The sequence below is a fragment of the Calliopsis andreniformis genome, chromosome 1 (genome assembly GCF_051401765.1).
Source record: "Calliopsis andreniformis isolate RMS-2024a chromosome 1, iyCalAndr_principal, whole genome shotgun sequence".
In the NCBI taxonomy this organism is placed as follows: domain Eukaryota; kingdom Metazoa; phylum Arthropoda; class Insecta; order Hymenoptera; family Andrenidae; genus Calliopsis; species Calliopsis andreniformis.
In genome coordinates this window covers 4,646,965-4,660,764 of record NC_135062.1, presented here as the reverse complement: position 1 = coordinate 4,660,764, position 13,800 = coordinate 4,646,965, and the positions used below count along the sequence as shown (strand labels likewise).

Here is a 13,800-nt window from a genome sequence, read left to right as displayed (position 1 = left end):
TGTTTTAGGTGGAATATTACGTCGTGGACAGCGATAGGAACGAAGGAAAAGACTACTTCGAGATCACCAAGGAAACCGGAGAAATCTTCACCAAAGTGATCTTCGATCGTGAGAAGCAGGGAGCGTACGCGTTGGAGGTGGAGGCGAGGGATGGTGCACCATCGGCGCGGCCCAACAGCAATGGACAGCCGAATTCAGGTATGTAAATCATCAAATTTCCTCGAAATCTTCTCAAACTGACCGTCCTTAATCTGAATGCAATAGGTAGGTGTTCGAAATTGATAGGATTTACAATATAAGATTTGAGTCAGTAGGTGCAATCGCACTTTAATGTAAAGGAATTGTGGTGGGAAGGGTGTCTATTAAATCTTGTTGAACTTTTTTGCAAAGATAATCAAATAAAAATTTATTGTCGGGATGAAAAGTATAGAAATAAATATATAATAAATGTAAAATATTGATGGAGGGGAAGTAAAAGGATATTGATAGTAAAAGTAGTAGTTTCTGAGAAACTACTTATATAGATTAACAAATAATTTTTTGTTTACATATTAAAATGTCTTTTCGGTTTTTAAATAATATTACTCAATTTTAAAATTACGTAAAGATCCAGTGAGAAAATTCTTGTACAGAAGTATCAGAGGAATTCTTTCATAAATTGAAGGTAGAACGTATTTTACATTTAAAAGCGATGCATAAGTCACTTTATTCAGTGAAACTGTAGGTTCTCTAGCTTTTAGACTCCCTAACTTTATTTCAAAGAGAGTTCAGTTTAACGATACTGCTGAAAATACACTTTTAATAACACAAATGGTCAAAGGCAGATGAGAACCTTATCTAGAAGTCCGTGCCATGTTATGTATCTGGTATCCTAAATAGTATTCATTTCAGTAATAAGTTTTGTACAGCTAAAATATTTATTAACTTTAATTCCCTAAATCTTTATTTAAAGCTAAGGAATTTTTAAAATAAATTCGTGCTGTCTATTGATATTTCTAGAATGTTTGAAACTGCTTATGACAGATCGTTTTTTTGCTTTCTGCTGTATGTCAATCAACGTAAAAGAGTGATTAATCACTTCATAAAAAGTTAATAAACTTGAATGATTGGAATTCATTAAAAGTAAGTTTGATTTATAATTCCCTTTGTGTTTATTTTTGGGGCTTATTTATGCAATAAAAAATTTAAATTTTATGGGCTTCACTTTGTACGTAAAGTTTAAAACAATTTTATTTTATTAGCCCTCTTCGTAAATCCAGCGTTTTCATTTTATGTCTAGCACACATACTTGCATTTCGTTCTTTATCTGTACGATCTAATTTCCTTAGATACTGTGAAAGAAAGTTTGGCCTCTTTTTTAAACTGTTTGTTGAATTTAATGCCCAACTAATGAGAAAAGTAGAATTTACTAAAAGTATTATACTATTATTTTGCGCCAAATAAGACGCAAAATGTTCAAAATTATCCAAAGATGCAATATTTGCGTACCTTTCTGTACTCTCGTCTATATAACGTCCCCAATTGAAAATATAAAATGTATTTTCGTTTGAAAATCGAAGGAGGATAATCTTTTTCTGCAAAAGTAACAGTTTTGATATTTGTTTCGTCCAGCTTTCCTTTTGACGAATTTTTCATTACTTGATTTCGTTATACATATTCAATTTTCTTTGAACTTGTCAGTCCTCGAAACTTGAGTATTAAAAGTTCTTTTACAGCACTATCAAAAAGTCACGTTACACATAAATATAAAACGTATTCGAATTCAGAGATCGTTTTACTTAACGTTTATTAATTCATTCAGAATTGTGAGAAATTATAGGATATAATTATAGAGTTATAGAATAAAATACAAATATTTTATACTGTTGCCCCTATAGATTGGAATCTTCTCAGTTGAGTAAACGTACCCCAATTTCTCCTGCGTCGTTCATTTGGAATTTTTGTTAAATAATAACTCCGCCAATATCTAACTTTATCTTAAGAATTCTTTTAACTTCTATAAGTCTTGAAATCATCGTGCTATTAAATTAACTGCTAAAATTGAAACAGCATATAAACTTTTTCAATGTAACACTTATTTTTGCGTTGAATATGTATAACGCAAATTATTGGGTGTTAACATACTTATACTAACGAGTATGCACAAATAGGTGTCTTTTGTTTCCTACTTATTGTAAGCAAAGTACAGTCTCTTATATGAAAAGTTCCATTTGACTACAATGTCCTGAACACTTAAATTACATTCGATAACGTATAGGGTCAGTATTTTTATCTTAAGGAAGATTTTATTTGAAACATTTACATATTTCTTTTCGTCAAGGAATAGATCATAGTAGAGATAACTTCAAAATCAGTTAATAGATCTTTTAATAAAAAGTCTGATAATGAACGCGAATATTTGTAAAAATCGTCAGAAATGGGATTGCTTTTAAAAATCAAGGGGATAGTAAAATATTGATAAAAAGACAAGAATAGATAACTCAAATGAAATTAAATTAAAAAATGAATTACATTAATTAAGATACATGAGATGATTACTGTTAACTTCTTTACTGGATCTGAAGTTTTCGAAGGACTTTTTATGTTAAAGCTTCGAATGTTTGATGTCAGTTTTAGAACCTCAGTTTGTAGGTTTCAAAGACTTAAATTATACACCTCATGAAATGTAAAATCGGTGGCTACAATAACCACTGTTTCAGTTCAAATACGACTTCGTTATTCTTGGTTTTCGCCTCATTTTTATGTTTAGAATCTCATCTTAAATTTTTTCTTACCTACAGCCAAACATTTTGTAAAGAAGATCTATTAAAACATTTAAAAACAAACTAATAAACTATAAATAATAAATAGAACAACAAAATGCGACTACTGTGCTAACTTGGAAGTTCAACAAACTGAGCCTTATACCAGAAACCTGAAACAAAATGATTCCATTAAAGGCGCTATGAGCCTCTTTGTGTGTGTTCATAAATTGATATCTATCTCACTACAATGCTTGATATACAATATCGTTTTAGAGAGTAAAATTTTATAAAGCAATTACGTGGCATAATTTTCAAATAATTATTCATGAGCTTCCCTGAAATTGATATGCAGAAGGGTCGATATATCGTCGCATGAGTATTAAAGAGGTCCAAGATAAGCTATTAAATAATGTGACGAAGATGAAATAAGTCCATGAAAAGGTCGAAAATCCATGTATTCTTTCTGCCCGATAAATTATATAATAAAGACACCACGACGTGTCGATTATTCATTCGGAAATCTAAGCATCCAGCTAGCGTTGGAAATCATATCGTGTGTACGCAAAGCCAGATCGTTTGGCGGTGCCGTAAATAAGTGACGACCGTTTCCTTCGGCCCACTTTAGAATTCCGTATTCGGTTGCAAATCCATTGGTTCACCGCAGCACAGCATTCAATTCCTTCGGTGACGTGGTGATTCTCTGGGTCGCGTAGAATTTACAGTCGCATGACGTTTGCCCGGCAAATTACTCCGCACGTGTGCTTAGGGAGCAAGCCAATTGATCACGTTTTCCCAACTTTTCACAAGGAACGCGGCGACATTGATGCACAGGTCACCGCCTAATCCAATTGTTTGCTGTTTTCCATCGAATGCAAAACACTACTGACTAGCAATCGCAACTATGATGATTAATATTTCGAAGTATGTGAAATTTGTCAAACTCAGTGTAAGGGAATTATATATAAGCTATCGTGATTTGAAACGGGGTGCAGGAAAGTTTGAAGTACCTACCTAGGGTAGGGTACATATCCCTAAGACTACTAGTGTTCGAATCGCTGTCACTTTACTTACCTTATTTAACGGGTTTTGGAAGAACTACAAATAGGATTTTATTCATTTCTGATAATTTATTAATATCCGTCTAAATAAATATACATTGAAAACTTTACAGAAAAGTATTAATACTTGTTGAAGTTATGTAACTTCATGTCCAATACCGTTGTTCGGCACGGTGTACATTTATGATTTTGATCGGTGTGCGTCTGGTTGATTTGATATAGAAAAACAAATTTTTTTTATAAATTAGATTGTATTTGCTATGGCGTGACCGACGATTGCAATGTAGTTTGCATTTGTAGTTTTTCTATAATTAATTTCCAAAGATTTCACTAGTTTTGAGGGTGTCACAGTAAGGAAACAGCTTAATAGAAATGTAGTGTATAAAAAATGGTGCATAAGAAATTTTATTATCAAATTATGATTTGGATTTACATATTACCATAGCATAATACACATTTATGTGTGTTTGGTTTTTAAAGATTGATATTAAAAAATGAAAGAGCAGTTTGATAGTAAGAAATTGCGATTTTTTAACTACAAAATGGTATTAATAAAGAGGCGATAATTTTTATTGTTGAAATACATATTTTAATTGTTGAAAGATATATGTATATTAAAAATCGTTGGTGAATAGTCATAGGGACATGGCTATTTTGAAAGTAATAGTAATGGAGACATTGGAATTACTTGTATATTTTAGTTTATCATATTTCATGTATATAAATATTTTTCTACAATAAAATATGTGCTAAGTAATATTATGTTCCAAACTGGAACGATTTACAGGTTAAACCACACCTAAAATAATTGAATGAATTTATGCAATAAGTATAAGGTAGTATTTATTGGGACATCTTTCTTAAGGATTTTTTTTAATGCGATTTGTATTTCATTTAATGATTTTTTAAAGAATTTAAAAAGTAACATATAAGTACAATAATATACCTACATACTTTGTACATATCCATTGATTTCTTTGCATACTATTTTAAAATTTATGATATGATATTATTTGCAATACGACTACTCATATGTTGATTATGTTATGAACTTTTAAGTAATGGGATGAGGCTTCCATATCTATAAATTACTTTTTTCTCAAATTGTAGAGTCAAATTAGACTTTACGATGAATATTGGAAGATACAGTAGAACCTCAATTAATCGGATCTTGATGACCTACATTTTCTCTCATTAAGGGTTTCGATTATTCCGCGTATTCACGACAAGAGTGCACTAGGATTGAGATTAGATTCTCAAATCGTGATTTAATGGAAGTTTGACAAACTTTTTAAATTTGTACGTATAAAAAAAGAATCTTAATTTTTAATTTGGCTGTAATAAAACGAGTTTTATATCTTTAATAATTCAGTAACATCATAATCTTCGGTAGCTTTTTATAATCAAAGTTATTTCAGTAGAGTCGAAAACATAAATATAAATTATGATGATGGGATATTAGGGAATGTTATGAAATATAATATTAACTTCAAAATAAAATAGAAATATTTTTACTCTCCAAACTGGAAGCACATATTATGCATGTAATATTTGAAATAATACACTAATATTTATAAATAATTTCTTAACATTGTCTTTATGTTGCAAGTTTATTTTTAGTCGTGAATGTTTATTATTTTTTAGTGTATGAAATATGGAGAAAAACGGCATTCTATCGTCAATGTTACAATCACCTAATAAAATTTCTTCAAATATTAAAAGTTTCAGAAGGAAATGAAAAACTCGTCTAAAAACAAATTTAATAACAGCTAAAATAAACTAACAAATTCGCTATCAATTTGACGGAAATATTGCTAGATTCTCTTCAAATAGAATTTAATATTTTTTAAAGTTTGATGCACCATCGTAGGAAAATATTCTACCATGCATAAAACGAGAGAGCAACAACGATGTACATAGATATTAAATTTATTTCAAGCAGTTTTGATAACTCATTCTTACATAAAACGTTTCGTTTCACGAACAATTCTGATCTGTAATTACTATACTTCAAAAATTTATGAAAAAGCTTTCAGTGTTATTCAATTTATATCCGGGTTAAATATTTTCAAATATGAAATTGGTGCTTATAATTTATTAAATCAAGTAATCAATGTAAACTTAGAGCTTATATTCCTGTAGAAAATGTGATTTTTTATTACCTTTTCCTTAATTAAACAAGGAGGAAACTTGATAATGTTTCAAGTAATTGTTTAATGCGAGCCTTTAGAATTTGGAACGCGCAATTGTACTCTGAAATATATTTGCATATTTTTTTCACACCCATTCATTTTTCTGATTATTCTGTGTATAAAATTGTTAAAATACAGTGCTTTCAAGACGCGTAATTTACGAAACGTTTTTAATTTATCATTGTTAAAAAGATTGTGTTCATAAATAGAGTACTCAGTATAAATTTCTTTTTTAATTTTCTTTACGAAATGAAAAATTTCGTAATTCATTTCCACCTTTCCAAGATTTTTATGAAAATGAATATATTTATTTAGTACGATTGATAGTTCTTGAAATAATTCTATAGAACAATTTTCACGCAGATAAAATAATTAGATAGACATTTTTATGCTCATGATATTCCAAGAAGAACGTACGTGCTTGTAAGGATATATCCAATTGAATCCTAAAACTAAATGTGCGATTGCACTTTGTCGATGCATCCTTGCACTTAGGAAACTGGGAGATAAACCTCCGTGAACTATTCACCTTTCACCACTACTTTATATCTTGAACTGAATAGATAACACAGCTAGTTCCAATTGTAGAACTCGTTTTATCTAAAGTGTTTGCAAAGATGTGTCACTGGATTCGTAAGCATGTCCGGACCTCAGAAAGGAAACAGGTTTTAATAAATATAAGACTACAAATTATTTACTTTGGAATAATTACGAGGATATTCAAACTGATTTAGAAGTAATGGAAATTTCGATTAAATTAGAAGAAGCTATTAGAATAAATATTAGAATTGCAAAAGAACAGATCCGAAACTGAGACCTCCTATTGTTATAAAGTTTATTAAATTTATTACCTTCCTATTCCAAACAGAAAAATTGAAATTTTTCATTTTGGAGAGACACAAAAGGTAACTCCATAACCTTAATTAGAATTTAGAATTCTGTCTGTTCGTATGTGAGTTAAATTAAAACTAATAAATGGAATGATATTTCATGAATAACTGTTTAAAAATAACGAATGGTTCTCGTTCGTACTATAAATCCTGTTCAAACTTTTATTATCTATTTGATAAATATTACAATTCCTGAATAATACTACCTACTCAACATAAATTAGCAAATTTGTAAAATCAATAATATCTCAAATGAATAATCAAAGTAATAATATACCCTGTTCTTTATTTTTAATGAACAATGTATGAACAGTGATACAATTTCACATTAAAACACAATAAATCATATTCGAATACTTCTGTATATAAATTGTCTGTCGAAAAAAAGATTATGGACAGCGAAAGATACATGTATGGGGTAAGACAATTAAAGTAGGCCATTTCAATAATATCTGTGGAGAATGGCATCAATATTGCATATTTAGTTTGAGAGACTGAACGTCACACATATATATTTATGGCTAATGATTTTTGCCTATTATGTAAATTAAGGAAACGATTTTTATAATCACTGGTCTTGTTTACTTCTATTTTTTTTTTTAACACTATAAATATGGGAGCTATCATGTTGGGTACAATTATACTTTACGTACATACATCTTGTTTTCTACATAGATTATACAATTAAAAAACATAAATAAATGTTATTTCTATAAACCTGCAATTTTGGTATACGATTAAAAATAGGCATACTTTAACCTCCGTAATTCTAGTGTTAATAATGTAGAATTGGAAATTCTCTTTCTTTCAATTAACCACCTTTTTGGTCTTATTTTTTATTGTTTATATCAATCTGTATACGTTACAACTTGCATCATAAAACTTCAGAGTGAAAACATGTATCGTAACATGTTTCAGTGTGTGTAGGGGTTTTTAGATCTTCTGGTGGTGCGTTTTGCATGTTCCCTATTTAGTCCAGTGATTTTGACGGGTAGAGGTTTGCTTTGTCACATGCATTTCCGCAATGTCATAGTACACATTTACTTTAATTTATTTAAACTTACACATTTCCTGTCACACATTTTCATGAGGAAAAATTTGTTATCCGTACGAAAAATAAGAAAAGCTAGTGGACATTTGTTAAACTATGTTAACAAGCATCTATTCATGTAAAATGTACCAGAAACACAATGTTAGCATTATTTTAGCACAAATCTTTTTTTCTAACAAATATAGTGGATTAATATACATATGTTTTCTTAAATTACTTCTAATTAAAGATCATTTTTCGTTCGAATAATTATTTAAAAATAATGCTCCGTAGACACATAGTTCTCATGCTTAGTTAAAAAATATTCATTTATTCTATAAATTCATGGTATACAGGTAAAATGCTTACTCGAAAAACAAACATCTTATACATAGCACACTGCTGCGGGAAATGGGGCACAAGTCAAAAATTTTTCATTTTTAATTAATTGTATACGTAACTAATATGTAAATTTATTTTAATTTGAATTTGAAACAACAGAGGTCTGGAAAATTTTCACGTGGTTTCGCAAATAGAAATTTTTTCTTTTTCTTTTCAACAACTTTTTATTAAGGTTTTAGAGGATCAATAAAAGAAAACACCCCACAAGATCGTCGATATTGTGCGTATCAACATTCTTGCAAGGGTGTAATATATTTCCAGTTGAATCTCGTTAACATTGAAGTATCAAGATTCATTTGCATAAAAAAGCAAATGTCCTTCCTGGAATTACTGCTGTAGCATTTCTTTCTCTGTTTGGTGCATCCATTGTTGATAGTTATGCATCGTTTGTACATTGAAAAAACCGATTACAGTTGTCGGCACCTTTATGCTGCTACGTTCGACGATAAATTCTGTAATGATTACTCCATTATTGGCTGTTCTGTCGCGCAACCATTTTCTGTGTTGAAACGTAAAACTGTCCGCGCGGAACGGTGAGATTTATAACGCGTAATATATTTCGTTAGCATATTTGATGCGTGTATCTACATTATATTACGTGCAACTAAATTTCGTATAATGGGCCGTTTTTCACGAGGACGGTAAATTTGTCTCGGATAGCAGATTAGCTCGAACACGTACAACATTTTGCCGTATCGCATGCTGTATTTACTATGAAATTGTACAAACGCGCCGCGCAAGAACTGCTCTCAGAAATTAGAAAAATTTTCTTGCTATGAGGAAACTGCTTAATCAAGAAAACGTAGTGTACGCCTTAAGAAGGGCTGTGCCAATTTAACTAAGTATTAGCATAATTTGAAGAAAGAAAGTATGTAAGATAATACTTTTCGGTTATTTATGCATATACATCGACATCATTTTATTAATTTTTTTATATTTTTTTAAATGAATTATTCTGATAGTTTCAAAGCAGGCAAAGTCCAAATTTAGCCATTTTCAAATAATCTGAGAATTATATTTAGATCCTAGAGCCAAAGTGTGTTAAGTCATGTGGAAAACAAGTGGACCTAATATGCTCTGACTCTGGGGTCTAGATATGTAAATTGTGTAGACCTACACGGTGCACTCAAATATTTCAAAATGTGGTTTTTGAATTTGTTCTTGAGCTTATTTCATATATTAAAATGGCTCCCACTTAGAGGGGTCATTTCCAGGCGACATTTAGAGTTCATAATTAATAAATTAATGAACTTGGAATGTTTTTTACTTGCTCATGTATCAACAAAACACAATGAAGTTTCATACGAACAGTTAAATCTCTTACACACAGCAATTCGGGGTCGCGTGTCACGTTCGTATACTGATTCCTAAATCGTGATTCATGTCTATATTTTTCTTTGTTTTCTCAATTACAAACAACGAAGACAGACATATGATTGCAATAAAGTCGCGCGTCAAAATATCGCTTAAGTTTTCAGGTTTTCCGATAATTTAAAAATAAATTGTTTCCAACATAAGTTGCTCAGCTTCAAATGAGATACAAATTGCAATATTAAAAATTTCTAAAAAATTGTCTTTAAAAAAAAAATCGAGTTCACTTTGAGTTTTTAAAATGAAATCATATATTTTTGATTGCATACTGTTGTAGCTGATGTTATGATGAATTCAACGATCTACTATATCCTGTCTTTGAAGTGACATTGGATTCCGAAATATACCGCAGATTAACGAAATCGTTAACGTGGAAAATAATTTTGCGTAAATCAAATTACATTCAATGTATATATAATTTCGTAGCTAGGAATCATTAATCTGTTTTGTGATTGTATTAAATTTGTCTTTTGTTCATGACATACGCGTTTTTGACCAAAGACTTTTCCAAGAAAATGAATTAAATTGAAGTTCTATCTATTTGACCTATACATAAAGAAACAATAAAACAAGGAAAGTGAATAGAAAATATTGGGTGCATTCGATTAATAGTAAAAAGAAGAAAAAGAAGCTTTTCATATATTATTTACAGAACTTCAAAGGGACTCCGACATATAATTTTTATAGGTTAAGAAATAAGGATTATTATGATAATATATGAATACATAAAATAATGAATGAAAGCTCCAATAATATATTTAGTCCCTTCTATATTCGATTTTTTCCCACACATGTATTAAACAATGAATTTTGCCAGTTTTTTCAAATTCTATCACAATTCTGTAGCTCACGAGAAATGGCGTGTGACTGCCCCCATTTAATTACATGAACGGTCGGTGTTCATCATATTTGAATCGTGATTCACGAATCGCTGTGCAAAAGAGCTCTATGCTTTGGCTATTCTTTTCGAAGTTCTATTGATATTGCACATTTCTTTTTAATTAGCTCTTGAACTATTGGACGTTTGCAATTAAACCAGATTCCTATGTCACAGTTTTTCGATTGTACCTGTATTATTGCCTTCACATGCAATTCTTTTTGCGTTTTTGTATCGCTCTCATGTCTCCACGCACTCATTCCGTCGCGCTAGATTTAAATTGTGATTAGCTAACATATTATCAACCTAAAATAGGAAAGCCAAGGATAATTATAATGCATTTTGTACGAATGTGGCTACCACGCCTACTAGATTAAAATAAAGAAATGTATTTTGATAAAATAAGATATCTTTCGTTTCCATAGTGAAGGTTTCAACTGTCTCAGGCGATGAAAAAGCTATTATAAATAATGACATAATTTTGCTACGCATAGGGCAAGAGAAAGACTGAATGGAATAAAAAGACATTATCATTTTGCAAAAAAGATTTATGTTGTATAAATTAACGGTGTATTTCTAAATAGCCCAGTGTAGTCTGTATAAAGTAAAAGTAGTACCTATAGGAGATACTAATAGGTAGTATTCGCATACATAATATGCAAAAACTAGTTTCAAATTTCTATATGTAGGAAATTTTGTAATGTAGGTATTGATATTAATACGAGACAACAAGCGTGAAATTAAAAGCCATACAACTTTAAGTAATTCATTTATGTATTCTCAATGCAAGGCAAATTCAGAGGAAGCAAGCCTTCAAAATATCACGACCTTCCTTTGAACTAGTTTCATAAGCGGATTGTAGAATTCAGGAAACTGGAAACTAATTTACCATTCAGCCTGGTCAATATTGTTCTCGTTGACCGATTCCTACGATTTTAGGATTGCATTTTATTCTCCGTACCACGTTTTATCGAAGCTACAAACTTTAATTGGATTAGCCATAAGCAGTTGTCTTTTAATTTGCGATTGTTCACTTTATTAAATGTTTCACCATCATTGTTCATCATTTAAACGAAAACGTATGCACGTTTGGAAAAAACTGATATCATACATTGCGAAAAGAATTGTGCTTACCAGGTAATTGTTTGTGCTCGTTGCAGTATAAGCGCTCTTTATTTTCATGCATCGTTGCTGATTAGCATAAATCCGTAACGTGAATACGCATTAAATTTTAGTATGAATAAGTCTACCGTAGATTCGATATTTAACAAGAATTGATGGGCGTACACGCATGGAATTTTTGCGATTTAAAAAATATCATAAAACTGACAATGCGCGAATATCCATTTCAAAGCATTTGATAAATGACTTTCAGAAAATGTACACATTTCAAAAATATTTTAAAGTCGCTTTTTAATGAGATCAGTGAATGCGCGGTATTACTTTTATACCTTTTCTGTACTCGGTTCTTTTTACTTTTTGTGTTCCTCTCATTTGATAAGTTTGTTGAACATTAATCAATATTATATACGTAGGCAGTCCAATTAACACAATAATGGACTTGATGTTTACAATAATGGAATGAAATGATATCAATTGATAATATGAATTGATAACTAATATTTTAATGTCTTCAATTATACATATAAAATATTTTAATATGTTGTATGCGTGGCATTTAATTAATAGCGTATAATAATTTTAAACTTAATAAATAATGTTCACTAAATATAGGTGGGAAATCAATATCGTTTGAAATAGAGACGACTTTTATTGTACATGGTACATGTATATTTTTGATAGACCTGTTAAACTATGAACTCTAACATAATGTAATTATAGTAGGAAGCAGAAATTGTTTGCGAATTCATTCGAGAAAATTCAGTCGATAAAATACATATGTACATGCTTCTGTGACATGAAGATGTTAAACATCAAAGAAAAGTTTATGACTCCGCTTAAAAACATTATTGACTGAACGAAAGAAGCAAGCTGGTAGGTTATTAAAGTACAGAATTACTATTGAGCAAATTGATATGTTATTAAAGTAGAGAAATACCATTTAGCAAATGAATATATTACTAAAATAGAGAATTGCCATCTTAGTTCTACAAATATTAATCTTTCAAATCCACATCTACTAAGTGTTTGCTCTCAGTTTAATGAATATTCAACACCGTTGAAGTGACTATAGCACGGACCAAGATATAGAAGGGTCACAAAATCGACCAGGCTATAATACTACAATACTAAAATAAGTATTGTAAATGATTTTATTCTATTACATAATAATGAATATAAAAACGCACTTAATGAGAAAAGAAAAAGAATTCGAGAGTTTAATTTACTACTTCACTATATATCATGGTCCTATTTAGGTATGTGCAATACCCTTTAACGCATAAACTGTTAAATGTATCCTTTGCTATTTACTTACTTTTACTACACATGTGACATACTTTTTTACTCTTCAAATTCCTAATCTCTTTTCTTGGTAGCATGTGGCAATATTTAAGAAAATGTTATAAAATTAACACTTATATGTCTGGTTTGGTATAGCAAGTTCCTAATCTCTTTTCTTGGTAGCATGTGGAAATATTTAAGAAAATGTTATAAAATTAACACTCATATGTCTGGTTTGGTACAGCAAGTTCCGAATCTCGTTTCTTGGTAGCATGTGGAAATATTTAAGAAAATATTATAAAATTAACACTCATATGTCTGGTTTGGTATAGCAAGTTCCGAATCTCTTTTCTTGGTAGCATGTGGAAATACTTAAGAAAATGTTATAAAATTAACACTCATATGTCTGGTTTGGTATAGCGAGAGCTAAAATATAGCATAGTCATGAATTAAACTCTTGATTTTTTTTATTCAAGTGCGTTTTTGTTGACGCGTTGTACTCTGCATTAAGAATTCACGTAGTAAATGAACAATAGCACATAGGGTAAGCCCGGGGTCGTTTGATCACAAGGAGAGATCGGCTAGTCTGGATAGTTTAAAACCGATGCATAAGAAGGCTCTGCGTCTTATGTAGAAAAACAACTCAACAAACAACAAACAATCGACTGTTGTCGATATCGCATTGACAAGTGATGATCTAACAATCTATTTAACTTGTAACTTACACTTAAAGCTTTATGCAAGTCTGAAAATTCTTCGACCAAGTTACAGTATTAGTGGTATTTGAAAGAGAGGTGAGTTTATGTACATTATTCTGATATTGGGGGATATAA

General features: G+C 30.4%; 1 protein-coding gene across 1 annotated transcript in view; it reads left to right on the top strand.

Moving 5' to 3' along the window:
• LOC143183297 (neural-cadherin-like) overlaps positions 1 to 13,800 on the top strand; it is a 387,170-nt gene that overhangs the window by 106,073 nt on the left and 267,297 nt on the right. Inside the window, exon 13 of the mRNA XM_076384825.1 lies at positions 9 to 198. Coding sequence (XP_076240940.1) covers positions 9 to 198 — 190 coding nt within the window. The remainder of the gene's footprint in view (positions 1 to 8; positions 199 to 13,800) is intronic.